This window comes from Oncorhynchus nerka, linkage group LG13 (assembly GCF_034236695.1).
Source record: "Oncorhynchus nerka isolate Pitt River linkage group LG13, Oner_Uvic_2.0, whole genome shotgun sequence".
In the NCBI taxonomy this organism is placed as follows: Eukaryota; Metazoa; Chordata; class Actinopteri; order Salmoniformes; family Salmonidae; genus Oncorhynchus; species Oncorhynchus nerka.
In genome coordinates, this window is record NC_088408.1 from 103211724 (window position 1) to 103238400 (window position 26677).

Consider the following 26677-nt stretch of genomic DNA (forward strand, 5'->3'; position numbering starts at 1 on the left):
ACTACTCTACTACACCACTAGTCTACTACTCTACTACACCACTAGTCTACTACACCACTAGTCTACTACACCACTAGTCTACTACTCTACTACACCACTAGTCTACCACTCTACTACACCACTACACCACTAGTCTACTACTCTACTACACCACTAGTCTACTACACCACTAGTCTACTACACCACTACTCTACTACACCAGTAGTCTACTACACCACTAGTCTACTACTCTACTACACCACTAGTCTACTACTCTACTACACCACTACTCTACTACACCACTAGTCTACCACTCTACACCACTAGTCTACTACTCTACTAGTCTACTACACCACTAGTCTACTACTCTACTACACCACTAGTCTACTACTCTACTACTCTACTACTCTACTACACCACTAGTCTACTACACCACTAGTCTACTACTCTACTACACCACTACTCTACTACACCACTAGTCTACTACTCTACTACACCACTAGTCTACTACACCACTACTCTACTACTCTACTACACCACTAGTCTACTACACCACTAGTCTACTACACCACTAGTCTACTACTCTACTACACCACTAGTCTACTACTCTACTACACCACTAGTCTACTACTCTACTACACCACTAGTCTACTACACCACTAGTATACTACACCACTAGTCTACTACACCACTAGTCTACTACTCTACTACACCACTAGTCTACTACACCACTAGTCTACTACTCTACTACACCACTAGTCTACTACTCTACTACACTACTAGTCTACTACTCTACTACACCACTACTCTACTACACCACTAGTCTACTACACCACTAGTCTACTACTCTACTACACCACTAGTCTACTACACCACTAGTCTACTACACCACTAGTCTACTACTCTACTACACCACTAGTCTACTACTCTACTACACCACTAGTCTACTACTCTACTACACCACTAGTCTACTACTCTACTACACCACTAGTCTACTACACCACTAGTCTACTACACCACTAGTCTACTACTCTACTACACCACTAGTCTACTACACCACTAGTCTACTACACCACTAGTCTACTACACCACTAGTCTACTACACCACTACTCTACTACACCACTAGTCTACTACACCACTAGTCTACTACTCTACTACACCACTAGTCTACTACACCACTAGTCTACTACACCACTAGTCTACTACACCACTAGTCTACTACACCACTACTCTACTACACCACTAGTCTACTAGTCTACTACACCACTAGTCTACTACACCACTACTCTACTACACCACTAGTCTACTACACCACTAGTCTACTACTCTACTACACCACTAGTCTACTACACCACTAGTCTACTACACCACTAGTCTACTACTCTACTACACCACTAGTCTACTACACCACTAGTCTACTACACCACTAGTCTACTACACCACTAGTCTACTACACCACTACTCTACTACACCAGTAGTCTACTACTCTACTACACCACTAGTCTACTACACCACTAGTCTACTACTCTACTACACCACTAGTCTACTACTCTACTACACCACTAGTCTACTACACCACTAGTCTACTACACCACTAGTCTACTACACCACTAGTCTACTACTCTACTACACCACTAGTCTACTACACCACTAGTCTACTACTCTACTACACCACTAGTCTACTACTCTACTACACCACTAGTCTACTACACCACTAGTCTACTACACCACTACTCTACTACACCAGTAGTCTACTACTCTACTACACCAGTAGTCTACTACTCTACTACACCAGTAGTCTACTACTCTACTACACCACTAGTCTACTACACCACTAGTCTACTACTCTACTACACCACTAGTCTACTACACCACTAGTCTACTACTCTACTACACCACTAGTCTACTACACCACTAGTCTACTACACCACTAGTCTACTACACCACTAGTCTACCACTCTATACCACTACTCTACTACACCACTAGTCTACTACACCACTAGTATACCACTCTACACCACTAGTCTACTACACCACTAGTCTACTACACCACTAGTCTAGTACACCACTAGTCTACCACTCTACTACACCACTACTCTACTACACCACTAGTCTACTACTCTACTACACCACTAGTCTACCACTCTACACCACTAGTCTACTACTCTACTAGTCTACTACACCACTAGTCTACTACTCTACTACACCACTAGTCTACTACTCTACTACACCACTAGTCTACTACACCACTACTCTACTACTCTACTACACCACTAGTCTACTACACCACTAGTCTACTACTCTACTACACCACTACTCTACTACACCACTAGTCTACTACTCTACTACACCACTACTCTACTACTCTACTACACCACTAGTCTACTACACCACTAGTCTACCACACCACTAGTCTACTACTCTACTACACCACTAGTCTACTACTCTACTACACCACTAGTCTACTACACCACTACTCTACTACACCAGTAGTCTACTACTCTACTACACCAGTAGTCTACTACTCTACTACACCACTAGTCTACTACTCTACTACACCACTAGTCTACTACTCTACTACACCACTAGTCTACTACACCACTAGTCTACTACACCACTAGTCTACTACACCACTAGTCTACTACTCTACTACACCACTAGTCTACCACTCTACTACACCACTACACCACTAGTCTACTACTCTACTACACCACTAGTCTACTACACCACTAGTCTACTACACCACTACTCTACTACACCAGTAGTCTACTACACCACTAGTCTACTACTCTACTACACCACTAGTCTACTACTCTACTACACCACTAGTCTACTACACCACTAGTCTACTACACCACTACACTACTACACCACTAGTCTACTACACCACTAGTCTACTACTCTACTACACCACTAGTCTACTACACAACTAGTCTACTACACCACTACTCTACTACACCACTACTCTACTACACCACTACTCTACTACACCACTAGTCTACTACACCACTAGTCTACTACACCACTAGTCTACTACACCACTAGTCTACTACACCACTAGTCTACTACTCTACTACACCACTAGTCTACTACACCACTAGTCTACTACACCACTACTCTACTACACCACTACTCTACTACACCACTAGTCTACTAGTCTACTACACCACTAGTCTACTACACCACTACTCTACTACACCACTAGTCTACTAGTCTACTACACCACTAGTCTACTACTCTACTACACCACTAGTCTACTACACCACTAGTCTACTACACCACTAGTCTACTACTCTACTACACCACTACTCTACTACACCACTAGTCTACCACTCTACACCACTAGTCTACTACTCTACTAGTCTACTACACCACTAGTCTACTACTCTACTACACCACTAGTCTACTACTCTACTACACCACTAGTCTACTACACCACTACTCTACTACTCTACTACACCACTAGTCTACTACACCACTAGTCTACTACTCTACTACACCACTACTCTACTACACCACTAGTCTACTACTCTACTACACCACTAGTCTACTACACCACTACTCTACTACTCTACTACACCACTAGTCTACTACACCACTAGTCTACCACACCACTAGTCTACTACTCTACTACACCACTAGTCTACTACTCTACTACACCACTAGTCTACTACACCACTACTCTACTACACCACTAGTCTACTACTCTACTACACCAGTAGTCTACTACTCTACTACACCACTACTACACCACTAGTCTACTACTCTACTACACCACTAGTCTACTACTCTACTACACCACTAGTCTACTACACCACTAGTCTACTACACCACTAGTCTACTACTCTACTACACCACTAGTCTACTACTCTACTACACCACTAGTCTACTACTCTACTACACCACTAGTCTACTACTCTACTACACCACTAGTCTACTACTATACTACACCACTAGTCTACTACTCTACTACACCACTAGTCTACTACTCTACTACACCACTAGTCTACTACTATACTACACCACTAGTCTACTACTCTACTACACCACTAGTCTACTACACCACTAGTCTACTACACCACTAGTCTACTACTCTACTACACCACTAGTCTACTACTCTACTACACCACTAGTCTACTACACCACTAGTCTACTACACCACTAGTCTACTACACCACTAGTCTACTACTCTACTACACCACTAGTCTACTACACCACTAGTCTACTACACCACTAGTCTACTACTCTACTACACCACTAGTCTACTACACCACTAGTCTACTACACCACTAGTCTACTACTCTACTACACCACTAGTCTACTACACCACTAGTCTACTACTCTACTACACCACTAGTCTACTACACCACTAGTCTACTACTCTACTACACCACTAGTCTACTACACCACTAGTCTACTACTCTACTACACCACTAGTCTACTACACCAGTAGTCTACTACTCTACTACACCACTAGTCTACTACTCTACTACACCACTAGTCTACTACACTACTACACCACTAGTCTACTACTCAGAATAATAGGACTGGAGTTTACCCAAAGCATTTAGGATGGATTTCATGGACCCAGATGAAGACCAATCGTGGCTTGAGAGAGAATCTCCTCTGACAAAGCTTTGGACAGACTCTTGCCAGTGTTTTTGACTGTCAGATCTAATCTAAACATGTTTCAGGGCTTAGTAACTACCCTCTTCCTTTTCCCCCCTCTCTATCTATTCTATCCATCGCTACTTTCTTATATCTTTCCATTTCTCCATCCCTTTCATTTCTTGGTTCTTTACCTCTTCCTCCACTATCTCCTCCTCGCAGTGAGGAAGACTGTGTGAAGCAGGCCAGAAGCTTGAGTTCCAACGCAGAGAAACTGCTTCAGAAGCAACAGTAGTCCTCCCTCCCCTCTCCTCTGTTCCCCAGAATGACACCCACATCATAGTTTGATAAACTCTGATCCAAATCAGAAAAACAATATTTGCATAATATAGAAATGACTTAAAGGGATATTTCAGGATTTTGGCAATGAGGTCATGTGTCTACTTCCCTAGAGTTAGATGAACTTGTGGATGCCATTTTGTATGTCTCCGCGTGCAGTTTGAAGGAAGTTGCAAACTAGCGCTAGCGCAATTGCTAACTAGCGTTAGGGCAATGACTGGAGGTCTATGGTATCTGCGATCATGCTAACTAATGTTAGCACAATGACTGGAATGCAATCGGGTCTGCTAGCATATACCATAAACTTCCAGTCATCGCGCTGACGCTAGTTAGCAATTGTACCAGTGCTAGTTAGCAACTTTCTTCAAACTGCACACAGAGACATGAAAATGCTGTCCACGAGTTCATCGAACTGTAGGGAAGTAGATAAAGGACCTTATTGCCGAAATCCCGGACTATCCCTTTAACTAGGTTACTTATTTTTTGGTATGACATCTGTTGCGGTTCCTTTCCTTCTCTAGTGTTAAATTACATTTTCTTTCCTAAACCTCCTGACTGATATAGTCTCTCTGGCTTCCTCTAGCCTGGTTTTCTGTTCTTCCGCGTGTTCTTCTGTCGGGATACTAGCAGTGCAGAGGGAGCTCCATTCTGCTCGCTGGGTTTCAGGACTTTAGCTTGGGTTCATTCGATATCAGATCCCCCCCCCCCCACACACACACACACACACACACATGTAATGAATGTTCCCTGATGCAAGACTTCGAGTTTGGGATGTCAGCCATTTTCGGGTAGAGGGATGGGTGTACTGTTCTGAAAAATGTAAATGGATGCTGTTGTTTCTTTTAAATCGATCCCCTGAAGCCCCCCCCTACAGTCAAGAATTGGCAAGAATTTACAAAATACCATAAAGATCAATGTATCAAAAATAAACGACAAAATACTTCAAAAAATACATTTATTTTGTATTTGTATACAGAAATACATTTGCAAGTAGCCGGCCCGAACAGCAACAGCATCCTCAGCAATGGTGACAGAATCGTTTTACTTGCTATGACTGTGATGTGTTGGTATCTACCTTAGTATGGATGTCATAAGGTGAACGCACCAATTTGTAAGTCGCTCTGGATAAGAGCGTCTGCTAAATGACTTAAATGTAAATGTAGTAGAACTGTGAAGGCGTGTGCTTCCCAAACACTAAGGACGGTTCATGCATGTATATTGGGATGACATTTTGGGACGTTTTTTTTTTCTTCTAAAATTGCGGGACTAGGATCTCCTCGGCCAAAAAAAACGCCAATGACGGATTTCTTGAGTTAGCTTAGATTCATTCTTACTATTTTAAGGAAGTGTATACTGGCTACGGCGTCCAAAACCGAAAGATGCGGAAGGCTTAAGTGACCAAAATATGATGAAAATGAACAGACTAAAATGAACTGCAAAGCACACTGGGTATTATTATTGGCCTTTTTTTTTTCTGGGGCGGAGCTCATTCAAATAATACTCAGCATGCTTTGCAATTGTTCATTTTTTACATATGCATGTATGTTTAGTTCATTCAGCAGACGTTCTTATCACACCGTAGTGCCATCAGACAATGCAGGGTGAAAAGGGGGCCACAAAATTATGAATCGCTATTTGAAAAAAAAAATGTTATAGAAAAGTATTTTCTATTTCTGATCTTTCGAAAGTATCTTGTTACAGAATACATTGGAGTGTCGTTCAGGCTGGGGAAATACACATTTACAAAATACTTAAGTAATTGAAATAGATATTTCAAATATAGCCCATCTCTGCATAGGTCCTTAGATTAGACTATAAGGATCGTAGGCTATACATCAGTCGTTTACTATATAGATACAGTGGGGTCTGAAATTATTGACACGCTTGAATAAGATGAGCACTAATTACCGTATAAACGAAATCATACTTAGCTATATTGTATGCTCCCCAAAAAATTGGGTAATTATTTTATACAAATACAATTGCTCAGAGAAAAACATTTTGTTTAACAAGTATTTTATTTTGTGGCTAATTAAAAATTTTCTTTGTGGATTTTGATGTGTGCTTGGGGTTATTGTCCTGCTGGAAGTCCCACTTGTGGTCATGTTTCAGTCTTCTGTCAGATGCAACCAGGTTTATTGGCTAAATGTCCTGGTTCTGGTCTCATTTCATGATGCTATTGACCAGAGGAAGCAAAATATCCCCAGAACATCAAAGATCCACCATCATGTTGTACAGTAGGTTTTTTTTCTGCTCGTACATTCTCATTTAGACACTAAACCCACCACTGGCGTGTGGCCAAGGTGCTCTGTGTTCCTGTCGCCCAACAAATGTAAACGTCGGGAGTTTGATAAACGGAACTGCTGCTCTGGTCAGAGGACATAGAGGTTTCTCTCCCACTGGTCCTGAGGCCCTTGTTAAGGTCCGTGGCCTCATGGAACTCTATCTCTCTGGCTGTGAAACCCGCTGAAAACATCTGATTTGAATTGAAAAAGGGCCGTCTGACTGTGTCCCCCATCCCTATTGAAAACAGGGTGGTTAAAATCATTTTGACACCTAACTTTTTTGAGAGAAAAAAAATGGATTACTTGTTTAAAGAAAATCTATTTTTCTGAGTGATTTAAAAAAAAATAATAATAATAAATAAGTTTAAAATAATATCTCTTTTTGTTGCATACAATATACCTCAATATTTATTATGTACAGTCACTTTTTGCACGTGTTTATCAAAGGTGTCAATACTTTATGACCCCACAGTAAATACCATAGGAATGTACACTGTCCCGGAACCATATGCATTCCTGTGTTCTGAGAGCAGCCCGACAGACATCGGTCCTTAGACCAGCCACCAAGCCCAACTCGAGTCTAAAGGTAAAAAAAAAACGATCTGGGCTCCTGAAACATAACACAGTAATTATAGTATGATGACGTCTGAACCATTACAGTACACACAGTTTGTAGTTCTGCTTCCTCCTCTAATCGGCTTCCTCCTCTAATCTGAATTTCGTCAAAACAAAATATAATCTTTAGCATTCAGATCATCGTTCTTCTATTGCCTACCGATGGATTTTTAACATGGTCTTCCTGCTAAAAGATATATTGTTTTTGGGAATCTCACCCCAGAGCACTGAACAGCACATCTACCGTTGAACCCAAATCACCATGTAAGGATGTACTGGTTGTGTGAATGGTCAGTCCAGGTCAGAATGAGAACGCTAAAGTATTCCCAGAGAAAAGCAAGTTAAAAGGAAATGCCTTTGTATGTGGTTCTATTACCTTAGATGTCAACTGTAGTCCAATACTAGCATAATAAAAACATATTCAATACAATCTTCTGGTCTGCTTCTGGATGATGGGAGGAGGAGTCTCTGTTCCCTTTCTTTTTGACGTATCCTAGCTTTCTCTTTAGGCCTCTTCCTGTTTCTCTCCCTTTTCCTGTTGAAGTGGAGACTCTCTACCCACTATGTTTTCTTCTTTTCATTTTGCCATGAGTTTGTTGTGTCTTCTTCATTTAATTTAAAGTTCACAAGTTCTACTTTTTTTTTCTCCAATTCATTTCTCAGTTCTGTCGTTTTCATTTGAAGTTTAGTTCATGAGTTCTTGTTTAATTTTCATTTTACCATAAGTTCATTTTACTCCCCCCCCCCCCGTTTTGCCCCCCGTTCACCTTGCCCCCCCCCGTTCACCTTGCCCCCCCCGTTCACCTTGCCCCCCCGTTCACCTTGCCCCCCGTTCACCTTGCCCCCCGTTCACCTTGCCCCCCCGTTCACCTTGCCCCCCCGTTCACCTTGCCCCCCCGTTCAGTTCATCACCTTGCCCCCCCCCCGTTCAGTTCACCTTGCCCCCGTTCACCTTGCCCCCCGTTCACCTTGCCCCCCCGTTCACCTTGCCCTTCCCCCCCCTCGGTATAGATCCGTCAGGCGGAGAGGGAGCGGGACCAGGCTGGGGAGGATCAGAAACTGTTTAAACAGGAGTTTGGAGATAAGATAGACTCTCTACAGCTGGAGGTGGAACGCCTACGGAAACACAGGTAACTATCAGGATCATTTCATTTATTTACACTGGACATGACAAAAAACGCTACATGGCAAAGAGTTACACTTCCTATAAGGAAATCAATCCTTTAAAATAAATTCATTAGGTCCTAATCTATGGATTTCACATGACTGAGAATACAGATATGAATTTATTATTATTTTTTTTAACCTTTATTTAACTAGGCAAGTCAGTTAAGAACAAATTCTTATTTTCAATGACTGCCGAGGAACAGTGGGGTTAACTGCCTGTTCAGGGGCAGAACGACAGATTTGTACCTTGTCAGCTCAGGGATTTGAACTTGCAACCTTTCGGTTACTAGTCCAAAGCTCTAACCACTAGGCTACCCTGCCGCCCCAGGTAGGCCAGTTGAGAACAAGTTCTCATTTACAACTGTGACCTGGCCAAGATAAAGCAAAGCAGTGCGACACAAACAACAACACAGAGTTACACATGGAGTAAACAAACATACAGTAGAAAAATCTGTATACAGTGTGTGGAAATGGAGTAAGGAGGTAAGGCAATAAATAGGCCAATAGTAGCGAAGTAATTAGAATGTAGCAATTAACACTGGAGTGATAGATGTGCAGATGATGATGTGAAAGTAGAGATACTGGGGTACTGGAGCAAAAGAGCAGCAAAGTAAATAAAGACAGTATGTTGATGAGGTAGATGGATGGGCTGTTTACAGATGGGCTGTGTACAGGTACAGTGATCAGTAAGCTGCTCTGACAGCTGATGTTTAAAGCTAGTGGGGGAGATATGAGTCTCCAGCTTCAGTGATTTTTGCAGTTCGTTCCAGTCATTGGAAGCAGAGAACTGGTAGGAGAGGCGGCCAAAGGTTGTGTTGGCTTTGGGGATGACCAGTGAAATATACCTGCTGGAGCGCGTGCTACGGGTGGGTGTTGCCATCGTGACCAGTGAACTGAGATAAGGCGGAACTTTACCTAGCATGGACTTGTAGATGACCTGGAGCCAGTGGGTCTGGCGACGAATATGTAGCGAGGGCCAGCCGACGAGAGCATACAGGTCGCAGTGGTGGGTAGTATATGGGGCTTTGCTGACAAAATGGATGGCACTGTGATAGACTGTGATCCAGTTTGCTGAGCAGAGTATTGGAGGCTATTTTGTAGATGACATCGGCGAAGTCGAGGATTGGTAGGATAGTGAGTTTTACGAGGGTATGTTTGGCAGCATGTGTGAAGGAGGCTTTGTTGTGAAATAGGAAGCCAATTCTAGATTTAATTTTGGATTGGAGATGTTTGATGTTAGTCTGGAAGGAGAGTTTACAGTCTAGCCAGACACGTAGGTATTTATAGTTGTCCACATATTCTAAGTCAGAGCCGTCCAGAGTAATGAAGCTAGTCGGGCGGACAGGTGCGGGCAGCGATTGGTTGAATCGCATGCATTTAGTTTTACTAGCGTTTAAAGCAGTTGGAGGCTACAGAAGGAGAGTTGTATGGCATTGAAGCTCGTCTGGAGGTTAGTTAACACAGTGTCCAAAGAGGGGCCAGAAGTATACAGAATGGTGTTGTTTGCGTAGAGGTGGTCAGGGAATCACCCGCAGCGAGAGCGGCATTGTTGATATATATATAGAGAAAAGAGTCGGCCCGAGAATTGAACCTTGTGGTACCCCCATAGAGACTGCCAGAGGTCCAGACAACAGTCCCTCCGATTTGACACACTGAACTCTATCTGAGAAGTAGTTAGTGAACCAGGCGAGGCAGTCATGAGAAACCAAGGCTGTTGAGTCTGCCGATAAGAATACAGTGATTGACAGAATCGAAAGCCTTGGCCAGGTCGATGTCTTTTATCGATGGCAGTTATGATATCGTTTAGGACCTTGAGCATGGCTGAGCTGCACCCATGACCAGCTCGGAAACCAGATTGCATAGTGAAGAAGGTACGGTGGGATTCGAAATGGTCAGTGATCTGTTTGTTAACTTAGAAAGGCAGGGTAGGACAGATATAGGTCTGTAACAGTTTGGGTCTAGAGTGTCTCCCCCTTTGAAGAGGGGGTTGACATCGGCAGCTTTCCAATCCTTGGGGATCTCGGACGATATGAAAGAGAGGTTGAACAGGCTGGTAATAGGGGTTGCGACAATGGCAACAGATAATTTTTTAGAAAGAAAGGGTCCAGATTGTCTAGCCCGGCTGATTTGTAGGGATCCATATTCTGCAGCTCTTTCAGAACATCTGCTATCTGGATTTGGGTGAAGGAGAAGCTGGGGAGGCTTGGGCAAGTAGCTGCGGGGGGTGCGGAGCTGTTGGGGTAGCCAGGAGGATAGCATGGCCAGCCGTAGAGAAATACTCATTGAAATTCTCGACTATCGTGGATTTATCGGTGATGACAGAGTTTCCTATCCTCAGTGCAGTGGGCAGCTGGGAGGAGGTGCTCTTGTTCTCCATGGACTTTACAGAGTCCCAGAACTTTGGAGTTAGAGCTACAAGATGCACATTTCTGTTTGAAAAAGCTAGCCTTAGCTTTCCTAATTGACTGTGTGTATTGGTTCCTAACTTCCCTGAAACGTTGAACATCATGGGGGCTGTTCGATGCTAGTGTAGAACGCCACAGGATGTTTTTGTGTTGGTTAAGGGCAGTCATGTCTGGAGAGAACAAAGGGCTATATCTGGTCCTGGTTCTACATTTCTTGAATGGGGCATGATTATTTAAGATGGTGAGGAAGGCACTTTTTAAAGAACAACCAGGCATCCTCTACTGACGGGATGAGGTCAATATCCTCCCAGGATACCCGGGCCAGGTCGATTAGAAAGGCCTGCTCGCTGAGGCAGTCTGCGGTCATAAGGCCAGTTGAGCGTACTGCCGAGTTCTCTAAAACGAAGTTGGAGGCGGCTTATGGTAGAGAAATGAACATTTAATTATCTGGTTACAGCTCTGGTGGACATTCCTGCAGTCAGCATGCCAATGTGAATGCTCCCTCAACTTGAGACATCTGTGACATTGTGTTGTGTGACAAAACTGTGAATTTTAAAGTGACCTTTTATTGTCCCCCAGCACAAGGTGCACCTGTGTAAGGATCATGCTGTTTAATCAGCTTCTTTATATGCCACACCTGTCAGGTGGATGAATTATCTTTTGGCAAAGAAATAAAAATATTGTGCGTTTGGAACATTTCTGCAATCTTTTTATTTCATGAAACAAGGGACAGATTTATTCAGTCAATTAATACAAACATTATATTCAGATTTCAAGGTTTTGTACTTGATATGAAAACGTGTGTGTGTGTCAGATGGAGTCTGGAGCAGGAGCTGAGGAGGGAGAGAGAGCATGGAGGTGGTGGCCTGTACATACACCCTGGGGAGAAGAGGGCCCCAACACCGCAGGGAGACCCCAGACAGGTGGACGACATCAGGAAGGTAGACCCAACATCTTCCTGAAAACCAACCTGAAGTCTCTTGTCTATTCGAGGACTGACATGGTCATGTTGTTCTGTGTGCGTCATAGGAACTCGAGGCCGTCAAAAAGGAGAATGAGCAACTATGCAACATGTTGGAGGACAAGAGCAGTCTGGGTTCAGACATGTAAGCATTGGTTTAGTCCTGAACACGCGTCTCATTGGTTTAGTCCTGAACACGCGTCTCATTGGTTTAGTCCTGAACACGCGTCTCATTGGTTTAGTCCTGAACACGCGTCTCATTGGTTTAGTCCTGAACACGCATCTCATTGGTTTAGTCCTGAACACGCGTCTCATTGGTTTAGTCCTGAACACGCGTCTCATTGGTTTAGTCCTGAACACGCGTCTCATTGGTTTAGTCCTGAACACGCGTCTCATTGGTTTAGTCCTGAACACGCGTCTCATTGGTTTAGTCCTGAACACGCGTCTCATTGGTTTAGTTGAACACGCGTCTCATTGGTTTAGTCCTGAAACGCCTCACTGCGTCTCATTGGTTTAGTCCTGAACACGCGTCTCATTGGTTTAGTCCTGAACACGCGTCTCATTGGTTTAGTCCTGAACACGGGTCTCATTGTTTTAGTCCTGAACACGCGTCATTAGTCCTGAACACGCGTCTCATTGGTTTAGTCCTGAACACGCGTCTCGCGTCTCATTGGTTTAGTCCTGAACACGCGTCTCATTGGTTTAGTCCTGAATCTCATTGGTTTAGTCCTGAACACGCGTCTCATTGGTTTAGTCCTGAACATTGGTTTAGTCCGCATCTCATTGGTTTAGTCCTGAACACGCGTCATTGGTTCAGTCCTGAACACACGGTTTAGTCCCGAACACGCGTCTCATTGGTTTAGTCCCGAACACGCGTCTCATTGGTTTAGTCCCGAACACGCGTCTCATTGGTTTAGTTAACACGCGTCTTTGGTTTAGTCCCGAACACGCGTCTCATTGGTTTAGTCCCGAACACGCGTCTCATTGGTTTAGTCCTGAACACGCGTCTCATTGTTTTAGTCCTGAACACGCGTCTCATTGGTTTAGTCCTGAACACGCGTCTCATTGGTTTAGTCCTGAACACGCGTCTCATTGGTTTAGTCCTGAACACGCGTCTCATTGGTTTAGTCCTGAACACGCGTCTCATTGGTTTAGTCCTGAACACACGTCTCATTTAGTCCTGAACGTGTCTCATTGGTTAGTCCACACGCGTCTCATTGGTTTAGTCCTGAACACGCGTCTCATTGGTTTAGTCCGAACACGCGCCTCATTGGTTTAGTCACGCGTCTCATTGGTTTAGAACACGCGTCTCATTGGTTTAGTCCCGAACACGCGTCTCATTGGTTTAGTCCTAACGCGCGTCTCATTGGTTTAGTCCTGAACACGCGTCTCATTGGTTTAGTCCTGAACACGCGTCTCATTGGTTTAGTCCTGAACACGCATCTCATTGGTTTAGTCCTGAACACGCGTCTCATTGGTTTAGTCCTGAACACACGGTTTAGTCCTGAACACGCGTCTCATTGGTTTAGTCCTGAACACGCGTCTCATTGGTTTAGTCCTGAACACGCGCCTCATTGGTTTAGTCCCGAACACGCGTCTCATTGGTTTAGTCCCGAACACGCGTCTCATTGGTTTAGTCCCGAACACGCGTCTCATTGGTTTAGTCCCGAACACGCGTCTCATTGGTTTAGTCCCGAACACGCGTCTCATTGGTTTAGTGACAGCGTCTCATTGGTTTAGTCCCGAACGCGCGTCTCATTGGTTTAGTCCCGAACACGCGTCTCATTGGTTTAGTCCCGAACGCGCGTCTCATTGGTTTAGTCCCGAACACGCGTCTCATTGGTTTAGTCCCGAACACGCGTCTCATTGGTTTAGTCCCGAACACGCGTCTCATTGGTTTAGTCCCGAACACATGTACAGTGTTGTCTTACTGCATTGCCTTGCGAACCAATAGCTTGACATCTCTCTCTCTCTCTTTAGGTCACAAAATCAGGATGAACAGGTAATATTCCTTCATCTCTTCCAACTACGGTATTTCTAGATGTGTCCTTCATAGACCTCCCTTGTTCAACTGTTTCTACCATTGGAAGTGTGTAATACAGAGCAATCAGAAGGTATTCAGACCCCTTCACTTTTTACACATTTTGTTACCTTACAGCCTTATTCTAAAATGGATTCAATCTTCTTCTCTTTTGGTCACAAAATATCCTGTAATGACGAAGCAAGTTTATAAAAAATAAAGTATCACATTTACTTAAGAATTCAGACCCTTTACTCAGTACTTTGTTGAAGCACCTTTGGCAGCGATTACAGCCTAATGTCTTGTTGGGTATGACGCTACAAGCTTGTCACACCTGTATTTGGGAAGTTTGTCCCATTCTTCTCTGCAGATCCTGTCAAGCTCTGTCAGGTTGGATGGAGAGCTTCGCTGCACAGTTATTTTCAGGTCTCTCCAGAGATGTTCGATCATTATGGGGTACCGTGTCGGTATGGGGTAGGTAGCGTGTCGGTATGGGGTAGGTAGCGTGTCGGTATGGGGTAGGTAGCGTGTCGGTATGGGGTAGGTAGCGTGTCGGTATGGGGTAGGTAGCGTGTCGGTATGGGGTAGGTAGCGTGTCGGTATTGGGGTAGGTAGCGTGTCGGTATTGGGGTAGGTAGCGTGTCGGTATTGGGGTAGGTAGCGTGTCGGTATTGGGGTAGGTAGCGTGTCGGTATTGGGGTAGGTAGCGTGTCGGTATTGGGGTAGGTAGCGTGTCGGTATTGGGGTAGGTGCGTGGGTAGCGTGTCGGTATTGGGGTAGGTAGCGTGTCGGTATTGGGGTAGGTAGCGTGTCTGTATTGGGGTAGGTAGCGTGTCGGTATTGGGGTAGGTAGCGTGTCGGTATTGGGGTAGGTAGCGTGTCTGTATTGGGGTAGGTAGCGTGTCTGTATTGGGGTAGGTAGCGTGTCTGTATTGGGGTAGGTAGCGTGTCTGTATTGGGGTAGGTAGCGTGTCTGTATTGGGGTAGGTAGCGTGTCTGTATTGGGGTAGCGTGTCGGTATTGGGGTAGGTAGCGTGTCGGTATGGGGTAGGTAGCGTGTCTGTATTGGGGTAGGTAGCGTGTCGGTTTTGGGGTAGGTAGCGTGTCGGTATTGGGGTAGGTAGCGTGTCGGTATTGGGGTAGGTAGCGTGTCGGTATTGGGGTAGGTAGCGTGTCGGTATTGGGGTAGGTAGCGTGTCGGTATTGGGGTAGGTAGCGTGTCGGTATTGGGGTAGGTAGCGTGTCGGTATTGGGGTAGGTAGCGTGTCTGTATTGGGGTAGGTAGCGTGTCTGTATTGGGGTAGGTAGCGTGTCGGTATTGGGGTAGCGTGTCGGTATTGGGGTAGGTAGCGTGTCGGTATTGGGGTAGGTAGCGTGTCTGTATTGGGGTAGCGTGTCGGTATTGGGGTAGCGTGTCTGTATTGGGTATTGGGTAGGTAGCGTGTCTGTATTGGGGTAGGTAGCGTGTATTGGGGTAGCGTGTCTGTATTGGGGTAGGTAGCGTGTCGGTATTGGGGGCAGGTAGCGTGTCTGTATTGGGGTAGGTAGCGTGTCGGTTTTGGGGTAGGTAGCGTGTCGGTATTGGGGTAGGTAGCGTGTCGGTATTGGGGTAGGTAGCGTGTCGGTATTGGGGTAGGTAGCGTGTCTGTATTGGGGTAGGTAGCGTGTCGGTATTGGGGTAGGTAGCGTGTCTGTATTGGGGTAGGTAGCGTGTCTGTATTGGGGTAGGTAGCGTGTCTGTATTGGGGTAGGTAGCGTGTCTGTATTGGGGTAGGTAGCGTGTCTGTATTGGGGTAGCGTGTCGGTATTGGGGTAGCGTGTCTGTATTGGGGTAGCGTGTCGGTATTGGGGTAGCGTGTCTGTATTGGGGTAGCGTGTGTATTGGGGTAGCGTGTCGGGGTATGGGGTAGCGTGTCTGTATTGGGGGCAGGTAGCGTGTCTGTATTGGGGTAGGTAGCGTGTCTGTATTGGGGTAGGTAGCGTGTCTGTATTGGGGTAGGTAGCGTGTCTGTATTGGGGTAGGTAGCGTGTCTGTATTGGGGTAGCGTGTCTGTATTGGGGTAGGTAGCGTGTCTGTATTGGGGTAGGTAGCGTGTCTGTATTGGGGGAGGTAGCGTGTCTGTATTGGGGTAGGTAGTGTCTGTATTGGGGTAGCGTGTCTGTATTGGGGTAGGTAGCGTGTCTGTATTGGGGTAGCGTGTCTGTATTGGGGTAGGTAGCGTGTCTGTATTGGGGTAGGTAGCGTGTCTGTATTGGGGTAGCGTGTCGGTATTGGGGTAGGTAGCGTGTCTGTATTGGGGTAGGTAGCGTGTCTGTATTGGGGTAGGTAGCGTGTCGGTATTGGGGTAGGTAGCGTGTCGGTATTGGGGTAGGTAGCGTGTCGGTATTGGGGTAGCGTGTCGGATTGGGGTAGCGTGTCGGTATTGGGGTATTGGGGTAGCGTGTCGGTATTGGGGTAGGTAGCGTGTCGGTATTGGGGTAGGTAGCGTGTCTGTATTGGGGTATTGGGGTAGCGTGTCTGTATTGGGGTAGGTAGCGTGTCTGTATTGGGGTAGGTAGCGTGTCGGTATTGGGGTAGGTAGCGTGTCGGTATTGGGGTAGCGTGTCGGATTGGGGTAGCGTGTCGGTATTGGGGTAGCGTGTCGGTATTGGGGTAGGTAGCGTGTCGGTATTGGGGTAGGTAGCGTGTCGGTATTGGGGTAGGTAGCGTGTCGGTATTGGGGTAGGTAGCGTGTCGGGATTGGGGTAGGTAGCGTGTCGGTATTGGGGTAGGTAGCGTGTCGGTATTGGGGTAGGTAGCGTGTCTGTATTGGGGTAGGTAGCGTGTCTGTATTGGGGTAGGTAGCGTGTCGGTTTTGGGGTAGGTAGCGTGTCTGTATTGGGGTAGGTAGCGTGTCTGTATTGGGGTAGGTAGCGTGTCGGTATTGGGGTAGGTAGCGTGTCGGTATTGGGGTAGGTAGCGTGTCGGTATGGGGTAGGTAGCGTGTCTGTATTGGGGTAGGTAGCGTGTCGGTTTTGGGGTAGGTAGCGTGTCGGTATTGGGGTAGGTAGCGTGTGGGGTATTGGGGTATTGGGGTAGCGTGTCGGTATTGGGGTAGGTAGCGTGTCGGTATTGGGGTAGGTAGCGTGTCGGTATTGGGGTAGGTAGCGTGTCGGTATTGGGGTAGGTAGCGTGTCTGTATTGGGGTAGGTAGCGTGTCTGTATTGGGGTAGGTAGCGTGTCTGGGGTATTGGGGTAGGTAGCGTGTCGGTATTGGGGGTAGCGTGTCGGTATTGGGGTAGGTAGCGTGTCGGTATTGGGGTAGGTAGCGTGTCGGTATTGGGGTAGCGTGTCTGTATTGGGGTAGCGTGTCTGTATTGGGGTAGCGTGTCGGTATTGGGGTAGCGTGTCGGTATTGGAGTAGGTAGCGTGTCTGTATTGGGGTAGGTAGCGTGTCGGTATTGGGGTAGCGTGTCGGTATTGGGGTAGGTAGCGTGTCGGTATGGGGTAGGTAGCGTGTCGGTATGGGGTAGGTAGCGTGTCTGTATTGGGGTAGGTAGCGTGTCGGTTTTGGGGTAGGTAGCGTGTCGGTATTGGGGTAGGTAGCGTGTCGGTATTGGGGTAGGTAGCGTGTCGGTATTGGGGTAGGTAGCGTGTCTGTATTGGGGTAGGTAGCGTGTCTGTATTGGGGTAGGTAGCGTGTCGGTTTGGGGTAGGTAGCGTGTCTGTATTGGGGTAGGTAGCGTGTCTGTATTGGGGTAGGTAGCGTGTCGGTATTGGGGTAGGTAGCGTGTCGGTATTGGGGTAGGTAGCGTGTCGGTATTGGGGTAGGTAGCGTGTCTGTATTGGGGTAGGTAGCGTGTCTGTATTGGGGTAGGTAGGTGTCTGTAGCGTGTCGGTATTGGGGTAGGTGTCGGTATTGGGGTAGGTAGCGTGTCGGTATTGGGGTAGCGTGTCTGTATTGGGGTAGCGTGTCTGTATTGGGGTAGCGTGTCTGTATTGGGGTAGCGTGTCGGTATTGGGGTAGGTAGCGTGTCTGTATTGGGGTAGGTAGCGTGTCGGTATTGGGGTAGCGTGTCGGTATTGGGGTAGGTAGCGTGTCGGTATTGGGGTAGGTAGCGTGTCGGTATTGGGGTAGGTAGCGTGTCTGTATTGGGGTAGGTAGCGTGTCTGTATTGGGGTAGGTAGCGTGTCTGTATTGGGGTAGGTAGCGTGTCTGTATTGGGGTAGGTAGCGTGTCGGTATTGGGGTAGGTAGCGTGTCGGTATTGGGGTAGGTAGCGTGTCGGTATTGGGGTAGGTAGCGTGTCGGTATTGGGGTAGGTAGCGTGTCTGTATTGGGGTAGGTAGCGTGTCGGTATTGGGGTAGCGTGTCGGTATTGGGGTAGGTAGCGTGTCGGTATTGGGGTAGGTAGCGTGTCGGTATTGGGGTAGCGTGTCGGTATTGGGGGGTAGCGTGTCTGTATTGGGGTAGGTAGCGTGTCTGTATTGGGGTAGCGTGTCGGTATTGGGTAGGTAGCGTGTCTGTATTGGCGTGTCTGTATGGGGTAGGTAGCGTGTCTGTATTGGGGGTAGCGTGTCTGTATTGGGGTAGGTAGCGTGTCGGTATTGGGGTAGCGTGTCGGTATTGGGGTAGGTAGCGTGTCTGTATTGGGGTAGCGTGTCGGTATTGGGGTAGGTAGCGTGTCGGTATTGGGGTAGGTAGCGTGTCTGTATTGGGGTAGGTAGCGTGTCTGTATTGGGGTAGGTAGCGTGTCTGTATTGGGGTAGGTAGCGTGTCTGTATTGGGGTAGGTAGCGTGTCTGTATTGGGGTAGGTAGCGTGTCTGTATTGGGCAGGTAGCGTGTCTGTATTGGGGTAGGTAGCGTGTCTGTATTGGGGTAGGTAGCGTGTCTGTATTGGGGGGTGGCGTGTCTGTATTGGGGCAGGTAGCGTGTCTGTATTGGGGTAGCGTGTCGGTATTGGGGTAGGTAGCGTGTCTGTATTGGGGTAGCGTGTCTGTATTGGGGTAGGTAGCGTGTCGGTATTGGGGTAGCGTGTCTGTATTGGGGTAGGTAGCGTGTCGGTATTGGGGTAGGAGCGTGTCTGTATTGGGGTAGGTAGCGTGTCTGTATTGGGGTAGGTAGCGTGTCGGTATTGGGGTAGCGTGTCTGTATTGGGGTAGCGTGTCGGTATTGGGGTAGCGTGTCGGTATTGGGGTAGCGTGTCGGTATTGGGGTAGCGTGTCGGTATTGGGGTAGCGTGTCGGTATTGGGGTAGGTAGCGTGTCTGTATTGGGGTAGGTAGCGTGTCGGTATTGGGGTAGGTAGCGTGTCGGTATTGGGGTAGGTAGCGTGTCGGTATTGGGGTAGGTAGCGTGTCGGTATTTAGGTAGCGTGTCGGTATTGGGGTAGGTAGCGTGTCTGTATTGGGGTAGGTAGCGTGTCTGTATTGGGGGGTAGCGTGTCTGTATTGGGGTAGGTAGCGTGTCTGTATTGGGGTAGGTAGCGTGTCTGTATTGGGGTAGGTAGCGTGTCTGTATTGGGGTAGGTAGCGTGTCTGTATTGGGGTAGGTAGCGTGTCGGTATTGGGGTAGCGTGTCTGTATTGGGGTAGGTAGCGTGTCTGTATTGGGGTAGGTAGCGTGTCGGTATTGGGGTAGGTAGCGTGTCTGTATTGGGGTAGCGTGTCGGTATTGGGGTAGGTAGCGTGTCTGTATTGGGGTAGGTAGCGTGTCGGTATTGGGGTAGGTAGCGTGTCTGTATTGGGGTAGCGTGTCTGTATTGGGGTAGGTAGCGTGTCGGTATTGGGGTAGGTAGCGTGTCGGTATTGGGGTAGGTAGCGTGTCTGTATTGGGGGCAGGTAGCGTGTCGGTATTGGGTAGGTAGCGTGTCGGTATTGGGGTAGCGTGTCTGTATTGGGGTAGGTAGCGTGTCTGTATTGGGGTAGCGTGTCGGTATTGGGGTAGCGTGTCTGTATTGGGGTAGGTAGCGTGTCTGTATTGGGGGTAGCGTGTCGGTATTGGGGTAGCGTGTCGGTATTGGGGTAGGTAGCGTGTCTGTATTGGGGGGTAGCGTGTCGGTATTGGGGTAGGTAGCGTGTCTGTATTGGGGTAGGTAGCGTGTCTGTATTGGGGTAGGTAGCGTGTCTGTATTGGGGTAGGTAGCGTGTCGGTATTGGGGTAGGTAGCGTGTCTGTATTGGTCGGTATGGGTAGGTAGCGTGTCTGTATTGGGGTAGGTAGCGTGTCGGTATTGGGGTAGGTAGCGTGGGTATTGGGGTAGGTAGCGTGTCGGTATTGGGGTATTGGGGTAGCGTGTCTGTATTGGGGTAGGTAGCGTGTCTGTATTGGGGGGGTAGCGTGTCTGTATTGGGGTAGGTAGCGTGTCTGTATTGGGGTAGCGTGTCTGTATTGGGGTAGGTAGCGTGTCTGTATTGGGGTAGGTAGCGTGTCTGTATTGGGGTAGCGTGTCTGTATTGGGGTAGGTAGCGTGTCTGTATTGGGGTAGGTAGCGTGTCGGTATTGGGGTAGCGTGTCTGTATTGGGGTAGCGTGTCTGTATTGGGGTAGCGTGTCTGTATTGGGGTAGGTAGCGTGTCGGTAGCGTGTCTGTATTGGGGTAGGTAGCGTCGGTATTGGGGTAGCGTGTCGGTATTGGTATTGGGGTAGCGTGTCGGTATTGGGGTAGGTAGCGTGTCGGTATTGGGGTAGGTAGCGTGTCTGTATTGGGGTAGGTAGCGTGTCTGTATTGGGGTAGGTAGCGTGTCGGTATTGGGGTAGGTAGCGTGTCTGTATTGGGGTAGGTAGCGTGTCGGTATTGGGGTAGGTAGCGTGTCTGTATTGGGGTAGCGTGTCGGTATTGGGGTAGGTAGCGTGTCTGTATTGGGGTAGCGTGTCTGTATTGGGGTAGCGTGTCTGTATTGGGGTAGCGTGTCGGTAGCGTGTCGGTAGCGTGTCGGTATTGGGGTAGCGTGTCTGTATTGGGGTAGCGTGTCGGTAGCGTGTCGGTATTGGGGTAGCGTGTCGGTAGCGTGTCGGTATTGGGGTAGCGTGTCGGTATTGGGGTAGCGTATTGGGGTAGGTAGCGTGTCTGTATTGGGGTAGGTAGCGTGTCTGTATTGGGGTAGGTAGCGTGTCGGTATTGGGGTAGCGTGTCGGTATTGGGGGGTAGCGTGTCTGTATTGGGGTAGCGTGTCGGTATTGGGGTAGGTAGCGTGTCGGTATTGGGGTAGGTAGCGTGTCTGTATTGGGGTAGGTAGCGTGTCTGTATTGGGGTAGGTAGCGTGTCTGTATTGGGGTAGGTAGCGTGTCTGTATTGGGGTAGCGTGTCTGTATTGGGGTAGGTAGCGTGTCTGTATTGGGGTAGGTAGCGTGTCTGTATTGGGGTAGGTGGGGTAGCGTGTCTGTATTGGGGTAGGTAGCGTGTCTGTATTGGGGTAGGTGGCGTGTCTGTATTGGGGTAGGTAGCGTGTCTGTATTGGGGTAGGTAGCGTGTCGGTATTGGGGTAGGGTAGCGTGTCGGTATTGGGGGGGTAGCGTGTCTGTATTGGGGTAGGTAGCGTGTCTGTATTGGGGTAGGTAGCGTGTCTGTATTGGGGTAGGTAGCGTGTCTGTATTGGGGTAGGTAGCGTGTCGGTATTGGGGTAGCGTGTCGGTATTGGGGTAGCGTGTCTGTATTGGGGTAGCGTGTCTGTATTGGGTAGGTGTCGTGTCTGTATTGGGGTAGCGTGTCGGTATTGGGGTAGCGTGTCTGTATTGGGGTAGCGTGTCGGTAGCGTGTCGGTATTGGGGTAGCGTGTCGGTATTGGGGTAGCGTGTCGGTATTGGGGTAGCGTGTCTGTATTGGGGTAGCGTGTCTGTATTGGGGTAGGTGCGTGTAGCGTGTGTATTGGGGTAGGTAGCGTGTCTGTATTGGGGTAGGTAGCGTGTCTGTATTGGGGTAGCGTGTCTGTATTGGGGTAGGTAGCGTGTCTGTATTGGGGTAGGTAGCGTGTCGGTATTGGGGTAGGTAGCGTGTCTGTATTGGGGTAGGTAGCGTGTCTGTATTGGGGTAGGTAGCGTGTCTGTATTGGGGTAGGTAGCGTGTCTGTATTGGGGTAGCGTGTCGGTATTGGGGTAGGTAGCGTGTCTGTATTGGGGTAGCGTGTCTGTATTGGGGTAGCGTGTCTGTATTTGGGTAGGTAGCGTGTCTGTATTGGGGTAGGTAGCGTGTCGGTATTGGGGTAGGTAGCGTGTCTGTATTGGGGCAGCGTGGGTATTGGGGTAGCGTGTCTGTATTGGGGCAGGTAGCGTGTCGGTATTGGGGTAGCGTGTCGGTATTGGGGTAGCGTGTCGGTATTGGGGTAGCGTGTCGGTATTGGGGTAGCGTGTCGGTATTGGGGTAGCGTGTCGGTATTGGGGTAGCGTGTCTGTATTGGGGTAGCGTGTCTGTATTGGGGTAGCGTGTCGGTATTGGGGTAGCGTGTCTGTATTGGGGTATTGGGGTAGGTAGCGTGTCTGTATTGGGGTAGCGTGTCTGTATTAGCGTGTCTGTATTGGGGTAGCGTGTCGGTATTGGGGTAGCGTGTCTGTATTGGGGTAGGTAGCGTGTCGGTATTGGGGTAGGTAGCGTGTCTGTATTGGGGTAGCGTGTCGGTATTGGGGTAGGTAGCGTGTCTGTATTGGGGTAGGTAGCGTGTCTGTATTGGGGTAGCGTGTCTGTATTGGGGTAGGTAGCGTGTCTGTATTGGGGTAGGTAGCGTGTCTGTATTGGGGTAGGTAGCGTGTCTGTATTGGGGTAGCGTGTCTGTATTGGGGTAGGTAGCGTGTCTGTATTGGGGTAGCGTGTCTGTATTGGGGTAGGTAGCGTGTCTGTATTGGGGTAGGTAGCGTGTCTGTATTGGGGTAGGTAGCGTGTCTGTATTGGGGTAGCGTGTCTGTATTGGGGTAGGTAGCGTGTCTGTATTGGGGTAGCGTGTCTGTATTGGGGTAGGTAGCGTGTCTGTATTGGGGTAGCGTGTCTGTATTGGGGTAGGTAGCGTGTCTGTATTGGGGTAGGTAGCGTGTCTGTATTGGGGTGGCGTGTCGGTATTGGGGTAGGTAGCGTGTCTGTATTGGGGTAGGTAGCGTGTCTGTATTGGGGGGTAGCGTGTCGGTATTGGGGTAGGTAGCGTGTCTGTATTGGGGTAGCGTGTCGGTATTGGGGTAGCGTGTCTGTATTGGGGTAGGTAGCGTGTCGGTATTGGGGTAGGTAGCGTGTCTGTATTGGGGTAGGTAGCGTGTCTGTATTGGGGTAGCGTGTCTGTATTGGGGTAGGTAGCGTGTCTGTATTGGGGTAGGTAGCGTGTCGGTATTGGGGTAGCGTGTCTGTATTGGGGTAGCGTGTCTGTATTGGGGTAGGTAGCGTGTCGGTATTGGGGTAGGTAGCGTGTCGGTATTGGGGTAGCGTGTCGGTAGGTAGCGTGTCTGTATTGGGGTAGCGTGTCTGTATTGGGGGGTAGCGTGTCGGTATTGGGGTAGCGTGTCTGTATTGGGGTAGGTAGCGTGTCTGTATTGGGGTAGGTAGCGTGTCTGTATTGGGGTAGCGTGTCTGTATTGGGGTAGGTAGCGTGTCTGTATTGGGGTAGCGTGTCTGTATTGGGGTAGCGTGTCTGTATTGGGGTAGGTAGCGTGTCTGTATTGGGGTAGGTAGCGTGTCTGTATTGGGGTAGCGTGTCTGTATTGGGGTAGCGTGTCTGTATTGGGGTAGCGTGTCGGTATTGGGGTAGCGTGTCTGTATTGGGGTAGCGTGTCTGTATTGGGGTAGGTAGCGTGTCTGTATTGGGGTAGGTAGCGTGTCGGTATTGGGGGGTAGCGTGTCGGTATTGGGGTAGCGTGTCGGTATTGGGGTAGCGTGTCTGTATTGGGGTAGCGTGTCTGTATTGGGGTAGCGTGTCTGTATTGGGGTAGCGTGTCGGTATTGGGGTAGGTAGCGTGTCTGTATTGGGGTAGGTAGCGTGTCGGTATTGGGGTAGCGTGTCGGTATTGGGGTAGCGTGTCGGTATTGGGGTAGCGTGTCTGTATTGGGGGGTAGCGTGTCGGTATTGGGGGGTAGCGTGTCTGTATTGGGGGGTAGCGTGTCTGTATTGGGGTAGGTAGCGTGTCTGTATTGGGGTAGGTAGCGTGTCTGTATTGGGGTAGGTAGCGTGTCTGTCGGTATTGGGGGGTAGCGTGTCTGTATTGGGGTAGGTAGCGTGTCTGTATTGGGGTAGGTAGCGTGTCTGTATTGGGGTAGCGTGTCTGTATTGGGGTAGGTAGCGTGTCTGTATTGGGGTAGCGTGTCTGTATTGGGGTAGGTAGCGTGTCGGTAGCGTGTCTGTATTGGGGTAGCGTGTCTGTATTGGGGTAGCGTGTCGGTAGCGTGTCGGTATTGGGGTAGCGTGTCTGTATTGGGGTAGCGTGTCTGTATTGGGGTAGCGTGTCGGTATTGGGGTAGCGTGTCGGTATTGGGGTAGCGTGTCTGGGGTATTGGGGGGTATTGGGGTAGCGTGTCGGTATTGGGGTAGCGTGTCGGTATTGGGGTAGCGTGTCGGTAGCGTGTCTGTATTGGGGTAGCGTGTCTGTATTGGGGTAGCGTGTCGGTATTGGGGTAGCGTGTCGGTAGCGTGTCGGTATTGGGGTAGCGTGTCTGTATTGGGGTAGCGTGTCGGTAGCGTGTCGGTATTGGGGTAGCGTGTCGGTAGCGTGTTGTATTGGGGTAGGTAGCGTGTCGGTAGCGTGTCGGTAGCGTGTCTGTATTGGGGTAGCGTGTCGGTAGCGTGTCTGTATTGGGGTAGCGTGTCTGTATTGGGGTAGCGTGTCGGTAGCGTGTCGGTATTGGGGTAGCGTGTCGGTAGCGTGTCGGTATTGGGGTAGCGTGTCGGTAGCGTGTCGGTATTGGGGTAGCGTGTCGGTAGCGTGTCTGTATTGGGGTAGCGTGTCTGTATTGGGGTAGGTAGCGTGTCTGTATTGGGGTAGGTAGCGTGTCTGTATTGGGGTAGGTAGCGTGTCGGTATTGGGGTAGGTAGCGTGTGTAGATTTGTTTTTAATTCATCCATTTTAGATTAAGGCTGTAATGTAACAAAATGTGGAAAAAGGGAAGGGGTCTGAATGCTCTGTAATCCAGCCCATCCTGAGACAGTATACCTTTAATGCAGACGTTCTCCTTTCCAGGACCAGTCTTGTCTTGAGATCCACCAGGCATCCATCTGCTCTCTATGTGAACAGGACGAGTCCATGACTAAGACCAAGGTACACCACTTCGTCTTCAGACATTTAATTTGACCTTTATTTTAGTAGGCAAGTCAGTTAAGAACAAATTCATATTTTCAATGACTGCCTAGGAACAGTGGGTTAACTGCCTGTTCAGGGGCAGAACGACAGATTTGTACCTTGTCAGCTCGGGGATTCGAACTTGCAACCTTTCGGTTATTAGTCCAACACTCTAACCACTAGGCCACCCTGCTGCCCCAGTCATAATGGCTTCCTCAAACTGAAGGGTGTCTGAATCATGATCCTCCACCCTGAGTTCCACTAGAAGGAGTCAATGTGGAAGTGGTGCATCTCTGCAATTCTCTACAGTCTCTGGCTCAACTGGGAATCAAGTTCTGCATTAAAACATTAACCGTTTCTCTTCTCTCTGTAGAGACGGCGTAGTGACTGTTTCTCTTCTCTCTGTAGAGACGGTGTGCTAACTGTCGAGGGGTGTTCTGTGACCGCTGTCTGACCAATGAGCTTCCTCTTCCCTCTTCCATCAACCCTGAACACGTCTGTGACGCCTGCTACTCTCAGCTACTGCAGCAGTATGCATCCAGCCCATCCTGAGACTCACATTTCCTCGTTTCTCTCTCTCTGGAATACAGTGTCATTCACTGACGAAATATCTAAAGGAACAGACTAACAACTTAACGCTGTGATATGGAACTTTTTTTGGGGGTGTGGTTTGACATAGAAATGTGAGTTTTATAGATCTGTCATTCTCATTGAAAGCAAGTCAGAAGCGTTCTATGCTCACTATTTCTATGCTCACCATTTTGTTTTTGACATCTTTCGCTTTGTTTTTTAAATATTTTTTTACACACCAGCTTGAAAAGATATTCCACAATGATTCTCTACACTATATATGATCGTTTTGTCACGAACTGAAATTAGGCCACCTATTAGAATTTTAGCAATAAGGAAATGGAGTGATTTCTGTACAGTGCAGCTTCATGGAAAACTGACTTCGAGCTTCTCATCTCTAATGGTTTCAGATGTCTAACGAACTTCAGTGGACTCCATGAAAAGGGATATATTTTCATAGCCTGGTCCCAGATCTGTTTGTGTTTTCTAGGTGAGGAGTCTCT

The 26677-nt window shown here is 48.0% G+C and overlaps 1 protein-coding gene across 2 annotated transcripts in view; it reads left to right on the forward strand.

Annotated features, from left to right (window-relative positions):
• Positions 1-26402, forward strand: part of rufy3 (RUN and FYVE domain containing 3) — a 111129-nt gene extending 84727 nt beyond the window's left edge. Inside the window, exons 12-17 of one of the 2 annotated variants that reach the window (XM_065026931.1) lie at positions 8839-8957; positions 12214-12340; positions 12429-12505; positions 14341-14362; positions 25506-25583; positions 26013-26402. In XM_065026931.1, coding sequence (XP_064883003.1) covers positions 8839-8957; positions 12214-12340; positions 12429-12505; positions 14341-14362; positions 25506-25583; positions 26013-26156 — 567 coding nt within the window. In that variant the 3' untranslated portion in view covers positions 26157-26402. Of the gene's footprint in view, positions 1-4810; positions 5271-8838; positions 8958-12213; positions 12341-12428; positions 12506-14340; positions 14363-25505; positions 25584-26012 lie in introns of those variants that run through there. The other variant, XM_065026930.1, reaches the window with a different exon arrangement.
• The last annotated feature ends 275 nt before the right edge of the window (positions 26403-26677 follow it).